This window comes from Neolamprologus brichardi, chromosome 1 (genome assembly GCF_056152115.1).
Source record: "Neolamprologus brichardi isolate AB-2024 chromosome 1, ASM5615211v1, whole genome shotgun sequence".
Classification (NCBI taxonomy): domain Eukaryota; kingdom Metazoa; phylum Chordata; class Actinopteri; order Cichliformes; family Cichlidae; genus Neolamprologus; species Neolamprologus brichardi.
This window is the reverse complement of record NC_142104.1, coordinates 26,196,233-26,215,063: the sequence shown is the minus strand read 5'-3', so window position 1 is coordinate 26,215,063 and position 18,831 is coordinate 26,196,233. Positions and strand designations below refer to the sequence as shown.

Below are 18,831 nucleotides of genomic sequence, written 5' to 3'. Positions count from 1 at the left end.
GTGACAAATATGCAGAAAACTAAGAAATCAGGAAGAGGGCAAATATTTTTTTTCCTGCCATTGTAAGCTTATTGTTGGCACCTTAACCCACCCCCCAACCCTAATAAGAAAGCAAAACACCGTGGTAATGTTTAAGAATCTCTCCAGCTTTATTAAAATAAGGGACTTCTATTTGTCATCGGTAGAAACACTTTGGCACAAAGTACAAAAATAGAACGGTTCACATCCTTGTTCAACACATTCACGCGATGAGATCAAAGGGATAAATTACCAGAACTTCAGAATGTGTCAATCACACACAGTGCGACCCCTCTGTAATGGAAGAGGGGCTACAGAAAAGAGAAGCACATTTTCAAAGACCGTTTCAGCAACACTGGTAACAACTACATTTTTTAGCACAGTGCGTACTTTATGGGTTTTGGTCAGGATACAATTGGAAAAAAATGTAAATGGGAAACAAATGCCAATTTGACAGATGCGTAAATCTGACTGGACAAGTTCTAAATAACTTTAGAAAGTTGGGGGTTTCTGTTTCTAATACATCACAATTTCAGAAGCCTGGAAGTCGACAGTGAATAGACTCAAGTGAAGATTAATGATGAGGGCAGCAGGGCAATGTGTCAGCAATGTGATAAGGCAGTTAGTTTGTATCATCACAGACAGCGTGGCTTCTACAAGGTGAGACAGTGCAGCAACTTGACGGTAAGGGAGCAAAGCAGATGTCAGATGACCAGCTCATCATTCCCGAGGATTGTGAGGAACGTGTGCATCTGCCAGCAGTTCAGGCCGGAGGCACTCGATGGGGCAGTGAATGTTCTGGAGGATGAACGGTGGCACAGTTATAAACTTTGACACGTGCAGACTGTTACACAACAGATTACTGCAATTTGAAAACTGATATTTACAGTTTGTATTATGTCTCCTGATTTTCAATACATTTCACTCACTTTGCGCAGTGTGTTGTCTCCATATCTGATTGGCTGCAGCAGACCGACATCGACATCACCACCTGGTCTCCTGCAGTTCTCGCATCGCCAGCCCTAATAAAGGCAAAAAAAAGCATTTAACCACGCCCTCCGTATCTCTGGATGATCCCGTATGATGTAACGAGAACACGAGGAAGGCTCACGTGTCTTACCTGTTGTCCTCCAAAGCACGTGCAGGTGCAAATAGAACCCAGGTACTCCTTCTGCCACTGGTTGCCCACCCGGTAAGTTTTGCCATCATCATAACACGTGGACTCATCTGCGTGAATAGATATTTGGGTTAAAAATGACACACAGCTCATTCACTTTGTAACAGCCACAGAACATTTCAATTAAAATGTTAAAGAGGCCTTACGCGGTTCACACTTAAACTCTCCTTTGCCGTTTCCTAAACAAGTGCAGCTCATTAAGTTCCCGTTCTCTGAGCGACGGTCCCATTTCTCTCCAATTCTGTAGTTGTTGCCATTGTCGTGGCACCACTCTGAGAAGAACATACAGAAACCGAGTGAAATGTATTCAATTTCCATCCATGTACACGTATTGGGGAAAGATACCCTGAAAACCTACTAGATGAATCACATCTGAAGTGGCCGCTGCCCAGGCCCAGACACCTGCACAACAGCTTGAAGCCTGTCTCAGACATCCGCTCCCATTCAGCACCGACGTTGTGATGGGTGGCAGTAAAGGCATCATAGCACGTGTCTTTATTTGAGGAATCTCCCTCTGTAACTGAAGGAAGAAGAAAGTGGGGGGAAAATTAGCCACGATGGGCTTCATTCAGTTTCCTTTAATAATATATTCAGATACATCACAGCTGGAAGCTTACTTGTGTTTCCAGCAGTCACTGTCTGCTCCAGAATCTTGTGTTTGAGGGCCCCCAGGAGTGCCTCCACAATAACGTTATAGTCTGCTCCGGGAGTGAGTCCTAGCAGGGTAGCAGTAGTGGCTGTGCCTGGCAGGCGGACCTGGGTAGAGAGGAAGAAATCATAGCTTATTCTCATAAATGGAATAATGAGAATAATTGAATGATGGACTGGCCTCTTACCTGGAACATCTTCTCATTTAGCTGTGTGATGGGACGACAGGACACCAGGTAGGCGTTGCTCTGCCTGTAAGGCTTCCAGGAGACGGTGGTCTGAGTTTGGGCCTCCAGCGGCACACTTGTCTCGTTAAAGAGTATGGATCCAACGGGCATGTTTAGCTTCACAATGGGCTTTCTGCGGCCTTCTGCATCAGGAAGGGGCACAAACACCAGGGGCTCACGAACTTGGCCATAGGGAGAAAGTGGATTCCGATTATATCCGTTGTCTCCATTGTTGTTGTACTCTGTGTACTCCACATGCTGGCTCTGATCACCAAACCCATTCTGGTTATTGGGGCCCACTAACTGGACGTTGTTGTCCAGAGATTCAGGCACATCCAGCCTGCCATTTCCAGGGCGGTTAGGCTGGGGCAGAGGCAAAGGAAGCAAGGGGTCTTGAGCTGGCAGGAGAGACGAGGTTACGGAAGCGAGCAGGTTAGACGAGGGGGAGTTAAAGCAGAGCAGCTCTAACACATCTCAGCCAAAAGGGATGACGGATACGCAGCAATGCAACTCACTGCAAAGTGTGTCATAATGCACTATTACAAACACACTGAAATATTTTGAATGACACTTGCGAGGACATTCAAAATAACAGAGTGAGTATTATCGTTTTAGATTTTGGAAACACACTTGATCTAAAGCTTCATACAGCTCCAGCTGAGCAGATGAAAGCTGCCGTTCCCCCCCTTAATCTTACCAGTAACTGACTCGAACTCTGAATGGATCCTTTTTACTTCACATTTATCACCATACAGAGAAAAAAGTATCAGTATAAGTACTCACGAGTCCTGCTCCTGCCCACCAGAGGTGTGCTTCTCTGCGTGTTTTGGATGGCGATGATCTTGATGATGTACTCCGTGTCTGGTCTTAGATCTGAGCAAAGAAAAGGAAAAGTGTTGTTTATCCGCATGTAATTGGTGTGTCAGGATAATCCTGCGTGATGCTTTAAAAGTCAAATAAAAGTACGTACCACTGATGGTGGCGTAGTTTTGGCCAGCGTGGGGTCTTGGGAAAAGCTCCTGTGGTCTTCCTCCCGACTCTTCATAGGTGACATAGTATCCTGTGATTTGCGTGGGAGGTGGCTGCCAGGTGAAGGAGATGGAGTAGGGGGTGACGGATGTAAACTGCAGGTTGGTGGGCGCCTGGACCAGCGGGGCAGCTGTAAGGACAAATACGGCTGTTAAACTGCCCGAATGCTATTTTTTTGCTCTGTGTGTGCAAACTAGGATGTGACCTGTGTGAGGCTGAAGCTGCATTTCTTGTGACTTAACCCTTTATCAACATAAGTTCATACAAGCAGCCTGGATTTATTTTGTAATTTTGGCTGTAAAATGACAAATTATTTCTCACTTTAACGCTGTAATGCCAGAAGTATCATATCTGATACATGCATTTTTGTGACCTCTACATCACGAGTGTGATTTTTTTAATCTTTGAAAAACTGATGTACACAATCAGATTAAAAATGCAAAACTGTCAGAGATTTAGGTCAAGCTGCTAGCCCCAAACAGGTCAGGAAACCTCGCATGCTTCTGCCTCTTCTAGTTGCAGTTGTCTCTTGAATTACATAACTTAAGGAACTGCGATGTGTACTATGCAGATCAGTGTACTGTAACATTATGTAATGACAGAAATCAAAAACCAGAATATTACACTGAAATTAATATTTGTAAAAAAGAAGCCGTTTTTAAACCTGGATTTTTGCATTACCTGTTTGAATTCTGAGAGTGAATGGGTCGCTCCTTGTGTTCCCACTCAGAGTGTACATGTTAACATTGTAAATAGTGTTGGGCCGCAAACCTACAACACAAAAACACACTTTAAAGCAAGACTGAAGCTCCAAAATCACTCTTTAAGACCTTAAATGCATTAAAGTGTGGCATACCAGTGAGGGTGTAGGTGTAAGCTTCACTTGGGATGGTCTTGGTGATGGTGGGATACGATCCACTCTGGGGAATGGCTTCAATAAGGAAACCAGTGAAAGGTTCCAGCTTGGAACGCCAGGTCAGTGTGAAAGAACTATCCATTACTTTCATGACACGCACGCGGCGAGGAGCACTCAAAGCTGCGTTGAGGGGAAACAGAAGCAAACTTAAAAAGATCAGTTACACCACGAGTGAGGTCTGCAGATGTGTCCATTTATGGCGCAGCGCGTTACCTTGCAGCGTGGTGGCTTCTGCCTCCGCTGGTCTGCTTGTGACTGTGTTCTTCAGAGCGTAAACCTGCACCTGGTATGTGGTTGCCACCTACACAGACAAGCAGTTCATATTTACTCACTGACCCATTGTGGATCCATGTAAAGATTCACACATGAACTCTGCTCACCATGAGCCCTGGCACCACAACACGAGTGGTGTCCGGAGCAACGTTCATTTCTCTGTGAGGGCTGTTGATGTTCTTGGGGCTCACGACTACACGGTAGCCGGTCAGGCGCGCATCTGGAGCTCGCCATGACACAGTGAAGGAGGAAGGACTGACCTCTGAGATCACCAGGTAGGTGGGAGCAGGGATTACTGAAGCACAAAGACACAGTGTCAAGGCCAAAGTTTTAAGATGTGGATATCAAACAGAGAAATACATGCTTTGATGCATTTCTGCTTAGCGCTACCTGTGGCCTGAGTTCCCACCAACGGTGAGCTGGGTGTTCGGTCATGGAGGGCGATGACCTTAACAGTGTACTCTGTTCCAGGGCGAAGGTTTCTCAGCACCACACTGTCCTGGTCCCCTCTGGGTGCTGGGTGCAGCTCTCTCTCACCTTCCTCTGCACTGGTGTATAAGACACGGTATGATGTTACCGCACCGTCTGGGCTGTCCCAGGAGATGCGCATGGAGGTGGAGTCGATGTCAGAGAAGGTGAGCTCCTTCGGACGGTCCATAGCTGCAGAAAAAGAGGAACAGAAAGATTCCTCAGTGCTAAATAGATTTTTCCTGTTGGCTTTGGAGGAAATTTACCTGAATTTCCTGTAGCAAAACTGCCGTGAATAGCTTTAACATAGTGCAAGGGAATCAGGACAAATAAAGTTAGAGCTGAAAGAGAAGTGAACTAAGTGAGACTAACCAGTGACTGCATTTTCTATTAGCGGGGAAGACGGCTGTCCATTATTGCCCAGGGCATAGACACTCACAAGATACTCAGCAGTGGGCATCAGACCCGTGAAAGTCACCTCGGTCTGATCTGTAACAGGAGAGAAGAAAAGGAGCCAATAAGATGATGAGTGTTGTGTGTGAAAAATTAAATCATCATGGCAATCTGATTGTGAGCATCTGGCATTCCTTGCAGGCCTTACCAGGAGCCAAATCCTCAGAGTAGGAGGGTCCCACGCCATTTTTGGGAATACTTGTGACTCTGTAGCCTCTGATTGGTCCCCGAGCAGGAGACCAACGCACTGTGATGGCATTGTCACTTATATCAGCCACCCGCATGTCAGGAGGGGCCTCGATATCTAAAGGAACAATGGATAAAGCTTTAGATTTACCATAAACACTCAACATTAAGTTGCTTTTTCAAAAATTTTCCTGTATTTCTGTACCAGTCCTGTGTGTTATGTAGACGGGGACACTGGTGGCGGGGTTATCGCCTCGTCCGCTAACTGCATAGACTGTGATGGTGTATTCAGTGCCGGGATTCAGTTCGGTGATGGTGGCAGTGGTCTGAGTGCCTGGGACATTAATCTCCCGAGGAGTCTCGCCACCTGAGAGGACAGTAAAGAAGGCCCAAGTGTTAAACTTGTGTGGCTGACGTTAGAGGAAACCAAGAATTCAAAAATAAAATGTACAGACTTCTTCCTGCATAGGTGATCCTGTAGTTTCTCACTGAGATAGAGGGAGCATCCCAGCGTATGGTGACGGTGGTTGGGGTGGATCTTGTTACCACTAGGTCAGTGGGCGAATCAGAGACTGAAAAACATTAAATAACAGAATAGAGAAAATCACAGAGGATAATTATGGAGGGAAAAAAAACATTAAAACAGATGAGGCATGATCACGCCCACTAACTAAAAGAATAGGTGGGACTCACTTGTTGCCTGTGTGCCAGTCAGAGGCTGACTCTCCTGGCTGCTGCTCACAGCATACACATATATCATGTACTCGGTTTCAGGTGACAGTCCAGTCAAAGTGTAGTGGGTTCTGGTCGGGGGGAGCCTCTCATCCTTGGCATGTCCACCACTGGTCTTCTGATAGCGGATTCGGTAGCCCGTGATTCTAGCCTGTGGAGCTTGCCAGTGAACTGTAAAGGAGTCGGTCCGAATGTCGGAGAAGTCCAAGCCAGTCGGGGAATCCAGCGCTGGAAGAAAAATGTAGTGAAAAACTGAGATACATTTTCAGTTATATACAAAGATAATGCCAAATACAGTCTTTCTAGTAGAAATAAGCAAACGTTAATGTAAAATATCTGAAATGGATCAACTGATATTAATAAAAATCAAACAAAAAGTCACCAAATGCAGGCAAGCTTTAAATAGATTAGGTAACTCTGGAATAAGAGACCAAATATTTATTGTTGATATTATTTATAGTAGCATTGTAGTTATTCTGTTGTAGTTTATTCTGCAGGATAATACGCACTCATACATCTTGTCAATCACACTGTATTCACACTCTTGTTTAACACTCTTTTTACCCTAATGAACATCACATCAAGAAACTAGTGACTGAGATAATAAACTAATACCAGTGAAGTGAGAATTGGGATCTTTATAGACTCTTATGCTTCTTTTAAGTTTCCCCCCGCCCATCATTAGAAAAATGATGGACATTTCAGACTCGGGGGCTACATCCATCTTTTATTTGCAACACCCTTGGTTCTTCTGTGAGGCCACCTGTGTAGATACTCACTTGTTTTTTGAGTCCCTGTGGCTGGTCTACTTTCTCGTTCACCATACACACACACCACACTGATACGATAGTCAGTGTTGGGCTGCAGGTCTGTGAAGATGGTTGGTACATTTAGTATTGTTTGAGATGGAGCAGTATAAAGCACAAGTCATTTTGCCTTTTCAAGCCTCTGAGGTCTTCTTACTTTGCAGCAAGTAGGTGTTGGTAGCTCCTCCAACATTGACCTCTTTGATGTCATTATCAGTGGATACGGGGTGATAACGGATAACGAACCGAGAGATGTCGTTTGGTGTGGCAATTCTGGGGACTGACCAAGTCACCCTAATGTGGTCAGGGCCCACTCCTCCAAACTGCAGGTTGGTGGGAGCTGGAATGGCTGTAAAAATGAGGGGTTATAAGCTATAGCTATCACTGGTAACGCAATGAGTTTAAGAAAATAACGGAGGACTTCCAGTGGCACAAAGAAAATATCACAGAAATGATTAAATTCAGATATTTGCTGCAGTGTGGCACACTTAAAAAAGAATAAAGGTGCCTCAGATCAAGACCCAACCCCTCCCCAGTGATGGACTGAAAGAATAAATCACCAGCATGCGTTTGCTTTGTGTGTGTGGCCGGCTCGCTGTCCCCCTCTTCTGTAACAGTGAAGATACTGATGTCATAGTCCACACCGGGCTCCAAACCACGAATCGTGTAATAACCAGCAGATGCTTCCACCATATCTTGAAAAATTGGCAAGCTCTGGCCTGAAGCTACTACCACTATCCGGTAACCAATAATGGTAGTACTGTTCAGAGGGATCCAGCGTAGGCCAATGGTGGTGTCAGTAATGTCGACAAAGTCAATTTGACTTGGAGCGGGGATGTCTGAAAGGGTTAGGCATGTTGCAAAGCGCAAGCAAAATTAGACAGACAGAAAAGCCCCAATTATTTCATTGGTTATATCAAGAACATTCATTTGATTCCCGATAAAGCATTCAGAGAACCTGGGTATAACAGTAACCATGCAAGACAATTACACATAACTGGATTGGAAAACATTCAGAATTAAAATTATAATTAAAGGTATAATTAAGGCAGTAATAATACTACTAATGGACATGCAAAAAAATCCCAAAAATATTCACCCTACCAATTATAAACACGATTTCCATGCAAATGGTCAGTTAGCCAATAATTATGCTAGTAGTAGATTATAAAAAAAGCTGCATTAGACATTTGAACCAAAACTGAGCTTAAAGAACACTGACATTTAGATTTAAATTGGTTGCCAAATAGTGAGATCCAGCACACAGTCCCATGGCTACCAAATGTGCAAATGGGTAATCTTTTCGCTAACTTCAAAATGTAAGTGTTTTTGTACATACTGACATTATTCTTCTATCTAGTGGGTAAAAATTAACTAATGCAGCTTTAGTTTCTGCTGAAACTAGGCCAAGCTCTGTGGGGATGGGAGTAGCAGGGTCCATTTTCATTAATTGGGGAAATTATGTCATTTGTTCCTCACGATGAACCAGACACACTAGTCTTTGTGGCTTTCTACCACGTGTAAATGGCTTCGTCTGGCTCTTACCTGTTGTGACAATAGTGGACACTGGACTGCTTTCCACATTGTCCTTGGTAGCGAACACGCTGATGTTGTACTCCATACCCAGAGTCAAGTGCTCTAGAACAACTGAGGTTTGATCAACTGCAATAATCTCTTCAAGCGAGTATCCTCTCTGGCCATTGGTTGGTCTGCTTGTCACTCGGTAGCTTGTAATACCTACAGAGAGACGGGAAATATAACAAATTCATGAATTAATATTAGAAATCAAAAGGAAATACCAGGAACAGCTTTTTGTTCTGGTGAAAAGAAAAAAAACTATTTGAAGGCCAAGGTCTAGAGACCTTCTGTGATCCAATGGGCTGTCAGTGCGTGGGGAGCAAAGTCAATATTTACCTGGTGTTTTGGAGGCTACCCAGTAGGCTGTGAGAACTCCTGTGTTCGGGTTGGACTCAAGTCTGAGGTCAGTGGGAGGAGATAGAGCTGCAACAAGAAACAGCAGACCATGACGCATTGAAAAAAAACTTCAACGCAGCAAAAAATGTCTGGCACAAAATCACGCCAAATGGTTTTAACGGCACTCTGTCAGCTCAGAGCAGCATCAAATCAACCGGACAATCCGTCACACAACTGGTTTTACAGTTGGTTTTGTTTAGCAGTCACCACAGTGCCTGGCTTTTTATTTGTGAAATTAAAACAGATACGCACAAGTGACAACATTGCGGGTGATGGGATTTCCGCGGTTCTGTCCATTGTAGATGGGCTGAACGCTGTAGGTGTACTGAGTTCCTGGAATCAGACCATCTATATAAACACGTCCAGAGGAAGAGGTTTCTTCTCTGGGAGACTCGCCTTCCTCGCTGGGCAGCACAGACAGCTGGGGAAATAAAACGGACATGAGAAAAACTGGAGAATACGCTTAAAAGAAAAAAATTAACAATTAGAAACCATTAGCAATGGCCTAAACTCTGCCCACTCCAGAGGATAAATATTAGGCTCTTTGGCTCTTTACGGTTCCGCTATGTTCACCAGCTAGTTTCTAAATGTGCTTGGACACTGCTTGGAGATAAGTAGTTAGTGAACAGCTCCAGTGATTCCTTTAATGTAATGAGCTAACCTTGTAGCTGAACCTGCGGACGGGTATCCAGGTGACAATGATTGAGGTGTCGGTAACCTCAGTACTGAAAGTGGGCGCATTTCCCATCTGGGGAGCTGTAAGAAAGGGAAGGGGGGGGGGGGGGGGGGGTGACAACGACAATATTTTAAAATGATTGGATTTATTCCCATCTTTACTTGTGTTCGGTTTCTCCAAATACCGACCGGTGGTAAAGTATGTGGTGACGCCCTCACTGAGCTCATTTTCGAGATCAGAGTAAAGGGTGGCAGTGTACTCCGTATCTGGACGTAGATTCCTCAGTAGGTACTGGGTGACCCTGCCTGGGATCCTCTTTTCAATGGGACTTGAGCCTTCGATGCTCAGGTAAAGGCGGAAACCACTGACAATGGCACGAGGAGCCTCCCAGACAATCAGTGCGTTGTCAGGGCCGATCTCAGTGAAGCGTACATCGGTGGGTGCATCAGGTTCTGGAGGAGGCAGAAAGCATAACACATGTAAGGCAAAAAAGATCTGTTGTGTTTTGGATAAAATCCCTGCGTTTATGTATTTGGGCTTTTTTCCAAAGTGGCACTTACTAGTAGCCTTTTCTCCTACAAGAGGCTCACTCTCCACTCCGCCGCTGATGGCATAGACGTAGAAGCGGTAAAGCGTGCCTGGCTGCAAGTGGGTGATCTCAGAGTATGCACTGGTGGAGACAGGCAGCCCCAGGGGCCTTACGTCAGTGCCATCAGACCCAACGGGGGAGAAAGTGACTCTGTAACCTGACACCTCATTGGGTGGACCGGTCCAGGTGATGGTGACCCTCGTATCCGAAACCTCGTAGAACTGCAGGTCTGTGGGGGCTTGGACCACCTCTGTGGAGAGGAGAGTGCTAGTTGACTAACAAGGGTCACAGTCAAACCTTAGAGTCTCCTTAGGAGTATTTTTACTATGTCATTGTCTACGTTTGGAGACAGAGATGTGAACTTAATATTTATTTTACATTTATTAGGCCCCATAGGTAAAAACATAACCTTTAAAAAAAAAACCTCATACCTAAGTTATATATAATAAGTATACAGAGCTAAATATGCAATATTAGGTGCAGATATTACCGCTGCTTTTTAAAAATCTTTAATTTAATTGTGCTTGGCTTAGATAAAATAGATGCTGTTAGCTTAGAGTCTAAAATGGAAATCCATTTAAAAATATTCTCAAAGATATTAGAATGATTTATGAATGATTTATGAATGATTTATGAATGATTTATGAATCCATCCTTGCCCTTTTAAGTGTTTTAAACTAAGTTTAAAGAGGTCACTGTTTTGCGGCCAAGTCTGATTTAAAAGAAGTCATCTGAGGTCCATAATATTTAAGGAGACAGGAAGAGAAATATTACAATGGTATGGCTATAACCATAAAAGCACATTTTGACAAAGCCATGTTTTGACAAGCCCTCTTAACTGAGCAGTGAAAAGCCCTTTCTAAGTCCCTATAAGGAATCTCCAGCTGCAAGTATAAACTGAATCTGTTCAGCCTTCACAGACAGCCGAAAGGCTAAGAATCACCTAAAAAGAATCCTGAGCGATCTAAAGAACAGCATATTGTTCAAATCTTTCACAAAAAGAAAAATTAAGTTTTACAGTGCTAACTCGTGAATTGATTCTGTTTAAAAGGCATATTATGTCTACCTTGCGGAGGAGATCCAGCAGTGTTGACCTGTACAAAAACAGGCTCACTCTCCTGGTCCTCTTCCACGGCGTAGATGCTGATGTTGTAAAGCAGACCGGGGCGAAGGTCAACCAGGGTCACGGACGTCTCTGACTCTGGGAGGGTCAGCTCTGTGCTGCTGCCTTCCACTGATGGTGTGTAGACCACACGGTAGCCTGCAGGCAAAAGTATACAGTTATACACACAGCCAGGATAAGAAAAAGGATTTATATCTCAAACAAATACAAAATAAATGGTTTGTTACCAGTAATAGGAGCCTGAGGTCTGGACCAGCTGATTCGGATGGAGGTTTCGCCCACTTCATTGACAACATGCCTAGTAGGTGCGTCAGGAGCTGCCCGAAGGATGAGAGGATCATTCTTTCAAACGCACTGGGTGACTATGAGTGTAACATCACAACACTGGAGAAGAGAGCTTCTCCTACCTGTGGTCTGTGAGGTAGTGAGGATGAGGTTGGGCTGCCCCCGACTTGGGACCTCGAAGACGCTGACGTTGTATCTGCGTCCAGGCAGGAGATTACTGATGGTGACAGAGGTGGATGTGCGAGGAACATCTGGAACACAGTCAAAAGTCAGAATATAATAAAAACTGAATTGATCTGCAGGAAATATGGAGGCATTACGGAGGTTTCAGGGATGGTCAAAGGCTCTCACCCAGAACTTTAGGCTTGGACCCCTCCTCGCTGAGCTCATACTCCACCCTGAAGCCAGAGAGGGTTGTATCAGCTGATGTCCAGGATACAACAAAGCTGTTTGAGGTGATTTCTGTCACAGACTCGGAGGTGTCCAACACAGGTGGAGGTGCAGTCGTCTCTCCCTCATATGTCTCCACTTTTGAAATTAAGGAGCATGGCGTTATTTTAAATATTTCTTTAGATGCTTTGGTGTAGCCATGTAGCTGTAAAGCATACTCACAGGAGCCAAGGTTAGTAGTGAAATCAAAGCGCGTGACCTCACGGCGTCCATAGTTCTGAATGCTGATGAGCTGACCCTCATAGGTGATGCCTGGACGCAGCCCACTAATGGTGTAGGAGTTGATGTTGCCCGGGATGGTGACCTCTCTCCAGGGAGAACGGGTGTTTTTCTGCAGATTAGCGATAACGAGAGGTTGACAAGTTTAAAAATTTTAATCTGTGAAGATAAAGAAGAGGTACTCAACAAGAACTTTTCAAAAGCACTTAGGGAAAAAAATAGAGATTTAAACATCTATATTTACTTTATAATGAGGTAAAATCCACCTGTGGGCAAAGACAGAGTTATGACTAAATAAATCAAAAGGGTGTGCAGTGGAGTCATTAATTAGCTCTGGGAAATAAACCTGTGGTCTGTATATACTGGAGACTGGGCAGCCATTCAGTGTCAGCTCTTCCATTAGGAGTATGTCAACTGGCTTTGAACTGTTAGAAAAATATAAACTTTTCTAGCAGGTTTCAGACTTTGAGTGGCTTTAGTGTCCAAGAAATACAGTCCAAACCCATAAAGCGGAAGCAAGTTTGACTTCAGTTGAAGTTCATTAACCTCTCAACCTGCCTCAAGACGTCTTTGAGGTCTTCAAAGAGAAAAAACAACAACACTGGATGTTTATCTGGGAATCTGCTAAAAACCTGTGTGTACAGACTGCAAAGGCAAGCAAGTTTATCCTCTAATCACTTTGTTTGTTCAACCTTCAGACTTCACCAGAGGCACTCACCCTCAATCACAAATGTATCCGCCTTTACTAAATGCTACTATTCAGCAAAATTAAAGCCCAATTTTGAGCAAAGAAATACGACTCGCTTTCATTTCTGGAGGCAATTTGTAACCGAGGGAAGCAAAAGTGAGACTCACAACTCTCCATTTCAGGATGTACTGGGTGATCTGAACAGATGAAGGGGCGTTCCACTGAATAGGGCGAGAGTCGGACTGTTTCCCAGCCTCTGTGATGATCACCTGGATTGGTCTGCGGCCATCTAAGGAGAAAAAAAAAGATTTAGGAGAAGACATCGGGAGTAAAGGAAAGGGTAGAAGTGAGAAGATTTTTTTTCACATAACTTAACAGCATTGTGTGTAGGGAGTGTGGGTGAAAGTTGGCTACTTTTTGGTGAGTTCTGTCAGAGGGAGTCATTGCTCGGGGACAGAATCAAACCACCAGACGATGCTAAACCAGCTCAAACACCCACAGACATTTTTAAGTCAGATAATGTCTGCATACTATATTCATTATGGTTTATCTCATCTCTGTTCCCTAGAGAACACAGACAGACAGACAGACAGACAGACAGACAGATAGATAGATAGATAGATAGGACTTTCTGATTGCGTGAGATTCATTTAGCAAGGTCAGTGTTGTTTGATTCAAGGCTCACAATGCAGTACAAATTCCCCCAGTAAACAACTAAACAAAGGCAGGAAGTGACTGCCTTCTAAGCCCCTCTCCCTTTTTCAGCAATTCACCTTGTTCCAGCTTAGCAAGTCAACAAAACATCATTCAGCATCAGACAGACAGGGTAACTCCAGCTTGCCAAAATTTCAACATTTGGCAGACTTTAAAGTTACGCAAAAAAAAAAGAAACCCACAAACCCCCGCTTCCCTCCACCTGTCTGGCAAGGTTAGGAGTAAGTGGGAGGAAGTCAATAATGAATGGGAGTTGGTTTAGTACAGCAAACATGAACTGAGCACCAAAATCCATATAGGTCGGTGGAAAAGCTAAAAGAAAGGACTATTTGAGAGAAATTGTGAAAAAAATTGGAATACACCTCTCACCATAAATACTTTGTACAATGGTACCTTGAAGTGATGCAGATTGTTAAGATTCACTGAGCTTCAGACCGATGGTTACAAATGAGAAAAGCTTTAGGTTTAGGCTGTTTTTCAGGCTAAATTTTCAACCTGTTTGTTTACATTCTGGCACATTTTCGACCACAGAAGTCCCTTAGATGCTGAAGAAACTATTTTGAATAAGTCGATCTGGCCACGGTGGAACAGCTAAAATGCCAAAACTAAGCATTCAGAATGGCAGTCCAAAAAATCAGAGGGCGAGAGTAGCTACGCCCATCTTTCATGTACTCTCTATGACTCAGAACATGTGGGCTTTTAAAACAGAGGTGTGCATTTTTACCTTGGTAGGTCTGCTGGGGCTCGCATCTCATTTCACCAATCCCATTTCCATAACAATAACAGCGGTAGTAGATGCCATGGATGGCTTTGTCCCATGTCTCGCCGATCTGATAGAACGTCCTGGTTTGTGGTTCTTGACACTGATCTATTGCAGAAAACACAAGGAGACAAAAGAGTTGAGCAGATGGGACAGACGACTGCGGGGTTGTTTTTCTGAAGCTGCAGCAGTTCTCAGTATTTAATCCCCAAAAAGCCAATCAGTAATGAGCCGTGAACGTACCAATAGCGTCACACTTCCAGTATCCACGTCCTTGTCCAAAGCAGGTGCAGTTCATCATGTAGCCTTGGTCGTGGCGCTTGGTGAATTCCTGGTTTACTTCATAGGTCAAACCATCAACTATACACTGATCTGGATGCACAGAGAAAAGACAGGAAGATGAATTCACCTTTTATTTGAAGTTTCACATTATTCGCAAAGTATTTGAAGACAAAATATAAAAGGTTTTGTTAGATTTAGCCCTCTGACCTAAAAGCTGTGAGTAAGCAACACAGTTCCACTCCCCACGGCCGTTTCCCAGGCATGTGCACTGCATCATGTGACCCAAGACGTCATGGCGTTTGTCCCACTTGTCGCCCACACGGCGCATCACTCCATCACTGGTGGTGCATACCTCTTCATGAGCTAATTAAAGAAGGAAACATAAAAAAAGCTATCAGTGTGTTGGTACATGTATACATTCACATGGTGCTGCGTATGTCCAGAGTTTTTCTTGGTCCACTTCAACCCAAAATTTGTATGTTACTGTTACGTGACAGCCTTAATAGCATCATCACTCTCCCATGACCTCTTTAAGTGCCAATTATTTACTCCTCAATTGTCTTCAAGTGAACCTTGCAACCAAATCGTCATTATAGTCTGTGAGAAACGACTTGATGAGAAGAAGACAAAAAGCATTTTGTGCAATCGGAACAAAAATGGCAAAAGTATTTAAATGCCCAACTGTGTTATATAACAATATACCAGTTCAGTACCTTCAAATGAGAAAAACAGCAAACACACTCACCAGCCATGGGACAGAATCCAAAACGCTGTTCTGAATCATAGTCGTAGGTGGTGCCACACCATCTCATGTTGTCACGGCGCCCATCAGTGGTGCAATCGGTGTAGTTGCGACCGCTGTAGAGGAAGGGGAAGTGGCACAGGGCACCGTTGGAATTCCCACCCCGTGTTGTCACAATTGCTGGATTCAAGAAAGTACACGTTAATGCATGCTAACCAAACCCTAACCACACAATTATTCACACAATCTTTATTATGTGAGTGGCAAAACTAAAGATGCTGGACAACAGTAACTGCACATCAGTTTTTTTGGCAAAGTTGCAGTTTACATCTATGTTCCTGAGTCTCACCATTCTTTTCAGTGCAGAAAGAGTACTGCTCGTCTCTCTGATAGTCTGAGGTTGTAGAGCACCACAGCTGCCCATCTGAACGTCCATCTGAGGTGCAAGAGTAGTAGGTCTTCCCCATGAAGACAAAGGGGAATACACAGGGTTGGCCATCAGAGTTCCCACCGTACACCTGGTTCCTGGCCTCTGTGTGAAAAGGGGTGGGTGGGTGGGGAAAATGACTTCAGTATACCAAGCAAAGAGCAACATGCAGAGCTGCAATTTCTTGGGATTGACTCCAAGAGCCACTTGAGCCAGCCTCAAGACTTCTGTATTAAAATACCCAATTTTATTTGCTTCTGGTACACACCCCATTCTTGACAGCTGACTCCATTGCCCAAACAGGTACAGAGCATCTGTTTGCTGCCCTGGTTTTTGATCCAGCGCTGTCCATCATAGTAGTAGGCTCCAGAGTCGGTGCGACAGGTTCTCTCAGCGGGAAGCTCAAGCTGCCGGACTGGGGTCAACACGACTCTGGCTGTAAACACATTTTAAAAAACAACCAACGTCAGGTCTGTTAACAGCGACAAGCTCAGAGCTCTTGTTGAGCACTGGTTTCTGATTTTCAAGTCTCACCTCTTCCTGAGCTGTGTCTTTCACACTTTGATTCTCCTCTGCCGTTTCCTAGGCACACACACTGCAGGCGATGTCCGCTTGTGTCAGTCCTCGTCCATGTGTCTCCAATACGGTAGGACCTCCTTGTGTCCTGGTCATTGCAGCGGTCTGGTTGGTGTACAACAGTGGTTAGTAGCTGCCCCTGAAGAAAAGCTTGCATTTGTGCTTGTGTATGTTTGGATTCTGCTTACTTCTTGAGGTGCATGTGATGCGTCCATTCCCTTCGCCCATACAGGTGCAATCCAGCATCATCCAGCCTTGGTATGGCTTCTCCCAGGTGTCTCCTACAGCATACGTCGCAGCTAAGCTATTGTCATAGCACCTTTCCCCTGCAGAAAAATAAACAAATCTTGATTTACTGAATCTGCAGAATCTAAATCACACTGGGCAATTTGTATTAGACATAAACCAAACAAAAATCAATAGCCTAAGTGAAAGAGGACATGCTGTCTCACTCGCTTATCTTGTTTGACTGGACTCATGTCAAATATTTGCAGTGGTATCAAAGAGTCACGCTTCTGGGAAATGTGTGTGTGTGTGTGCATCCATGTTTGTGTGTACGATGAACATATAAACTTTGATCTTTTGCAATATTTTACATTTGTCTGCTTTTCATAGTTCATATGTGAAACTTTCTTTACTGCCCTGCAGGTGTAATTACGCTCACCGAGAGGTTTGCATGTCCACTCTCCTTTGCCATTTCCAAGACACACACACTCCAACATGTAGGCACCGGTGTCATGAGGCCTCTGCCAAGTGTCCCCGATTTTATAAGACCTCCCACCATCGTGGCATCGATCTGTGAATGACAAAATGTGAACTTGCTGATTTCAAAGACCTCTTGTATATGCGAGATGGCACACATTTACAAATTCTGGTTCAATAATTAAAACTTAATTTCAGGAATAAACTGAACCATGCAGAGGTATTGCCATGTGTGTCATGTACTTTGACGAAGAAAAAACTACCATGCTAAGGCATACCACTCCAGCACATTATGCTATTTCAACGAGGTTAGTATTTGGTATTCTAGGAACTCACGCGCTATTGTGCAGCTGATCTTGCCGGAACCAATGCAGGTGCAGTCCCAAGTCATCCTCTCATGTAATCTCTCATAGGTTTCACCCACCTGGTATGTCCGGTCATTGTACTTATCATAACAGGATTCCTCCACTGAGAGGAAAAAACAAACAGCATAAAGTTAAAGAGGTTCTTACCGAGAAGCTGTTCTGGAGTCTTCTCTTGCTGCGTAAAAACGCACAACATCTGTGCCTTTCTCCGTGTATTCGTTGCTTTTTGTGTGTGTGTTTTGTTTTTCTTTCTTTTTTATTATTTTCACTTGTCGGGATCAACACAAGAGTCGTGAAACAAGTGATAGTGCACTACAAAGACGCACTAACCTTCAGGCTTAGTTTTACACTTGATGCCTGCTGCTCCACTGCAGGTGCACACCAATGTGCTACCAAGGTAAGGTTTCTCCCACTGTTCGTTCACTCTGTATGAGCGACCGTTTTCCTCACAGCCGACTACAAATAATATATTATTAAACATTTTAACAGTAGAATGAACATTAAACTTTTGTTTGCTTTGGCTCACATGGAAAGAAATATATCGAAATCACGTGTTTCTTTGTTGTTGTTGTTTTCATTTAACACAAAACGCACTAGAAATCTCTTTCTAATGCATGAAGTTACACAGTCAGGCCCCCTGAATTCAAGAATAAGTTCTTGTACCAACCTGGATTAATAGCCGATGTATCATGAAGCTCGGGATACACCTGATACTGGCCAGTTTGTCTTTTGTTCTTCTTTGGCAAGCCGTGAACTGCGCTGCTTACGCACAGCGCAAGCAGTAACCCTGTGAGCGGGCTACCCTTCATTTTATGGAACGGAGATTTCAATGAAAAGCAGAAAAAACTTAGATGATGGGGGAAAAAAAAACAATAGCAAAAAATTTAAAAAAAAGCAAGTGAAGTATTAAAGGGCTTGGAGAGAGCTGGTTCCTGCCCCTTATTCTCAGCTACCTCGGCTGCTCCTTCTCGGCAGTTCACTTGGCCGAATCGCAGCTGGTGAGCCAGACCTAGCGGAGGGATGCGCGCTGGTTTTATACTGGGACCGCCACAGCAGCAGAGGAGGGGTTTAACGGGAGACTGGAAGACCCGCCCGACAAAGTGTGAGCAATACTTATACTCCTCATTTTGAAGAAAAAACATCAAGCAATGAAGATAAATAAGCTTCTGTAATCTGTTCCTCTGCACACATGCTGCCCTGTGTAGGGTTGGGAAGTCACGCTGAGGCGCAACAATTCAGTGCGAGTCTTACATAACCGCAAAAAAAAAGAAGAAAGAAATGCCCATAACATTTGTTATACTGTAATCCCAGAATTATACAGTAATG

At 44.1% G+C, this 18,831-nt stretch overlaps 1 protein-coding gene across 3 annotated transcripts; it reads right to left on the bottom strand.

Annotated features, from left to right (window-relative positions):
• Positions 1 to 125: 125 nt before the first annotated feature.
• Positions 126 to 18,538, bottom strand: fn1b (fibronectin 1b). Of its 3 annotated transcripts, XM_006780391.3 has the most exons (46): positions 18,173 to 18,538; positions 17,836 to 17,961; positions 17,477 to 17,608; positions 17,103 to 17,234; positions 16,627 to 16,764; positions 16,397 to 16,543; positions 16,131 to 16,298; positions 15,785 to 15,967; positions 15,439 to 15,615; positions 14,901 to 15,056; positions 14,655 to 14,783; positions 14,376 to 14,519; positions 13,105 to 13,226; positions 12,193 to 12,361; positions 11,932 to 12,108; positions 11,703 to 11,831; positions 11,523 to 11,612; positions 11,239 to 11,433; positions 10,144 to 10,422; positions 9,772 to 10,035; positions 9,569 to 9,663; positions 9,160 to 9,328; positions 8,848 to 8,934; positions 8,479 to 8,670; positions 7,494 to 7,772; positions 7,091 to 7,282; positions 6,907 to 6,996; positions 6,089 to 6,355; positions 5,851 to 5,967; positions 5,601 to 5,762; positions 5,358 to 5,513; positions 5,129 to 5,245; positions 4,679 to 4,948; positions 4,396 to 4,583; positions 4,229 to 4,316; positions 3,956 to 4,135; positions 3,781 to 3,870; positions 3,041 to 3,229; positions 2,854 to 2,943; positions 2,032 to 2,468; positions 1,813 to 1,951; positions 1,554 to 1,715; positions 1,342 to 1,467; positions 1,139 to 1,245; positions 948 to 1,040; positions 126 to 816 (listed from the first exon to the last, which is right to left on the bottom strand). In XM_006780391.3, exons 1-46 carry the CDS (start codon positions 18,312 to 18,314, stop codon positions 739 to 741), a joined length of 7,359 nt encoding a protein of 2,452 aa, XP_006780454.2. In that variant the 5' UTR covers positions 18,315 to 18,538; the 3' UTR covers positions 126 to 738. The 3 variants fall into 3 exon arrangements, with proteins under 3 accessions (XP_006780454.2, XP_006780455.2, XP_087695981.1); XM_006780392.3 differs by lacking the exon at positions 7,494 to 7,772; XM_087839855.1 differs by lacking the exons at positions 7,494 to 7,772; positions 17,836 to 17,961.
• Between the last annotated feature and the right edge of the window lie 293 nt (positions 18,539 to 18,831).

What these genes read in the sequence shown, in the direction of transcription:
- fn1b (XM_006780391.3), bottom strand. Translation starts at nt 18,314, where the DNA reads ATGAAGGGTAGCCCGCTCACAGGGTTACTGCTTGCGCTGTGCGTAAGC. An exon ending in GATCAGCTGCACAATAGCGC is followed by an intron (nt 17,235 to 17,476) that starts GTGAGTTCCTAG and finishes TGTCATTCACAG; the next exon opens with ATCGATGCCACGATGGTGGG. An exon ending in CACAAAGCAAACGCATGCTG is followed by an intron (nt 7,283 to 7,493) that starts GTGATTTATTCT and finishes TCATTTTTACAG; the next exon opens with CCATTCCAGCTCCCACCAAC.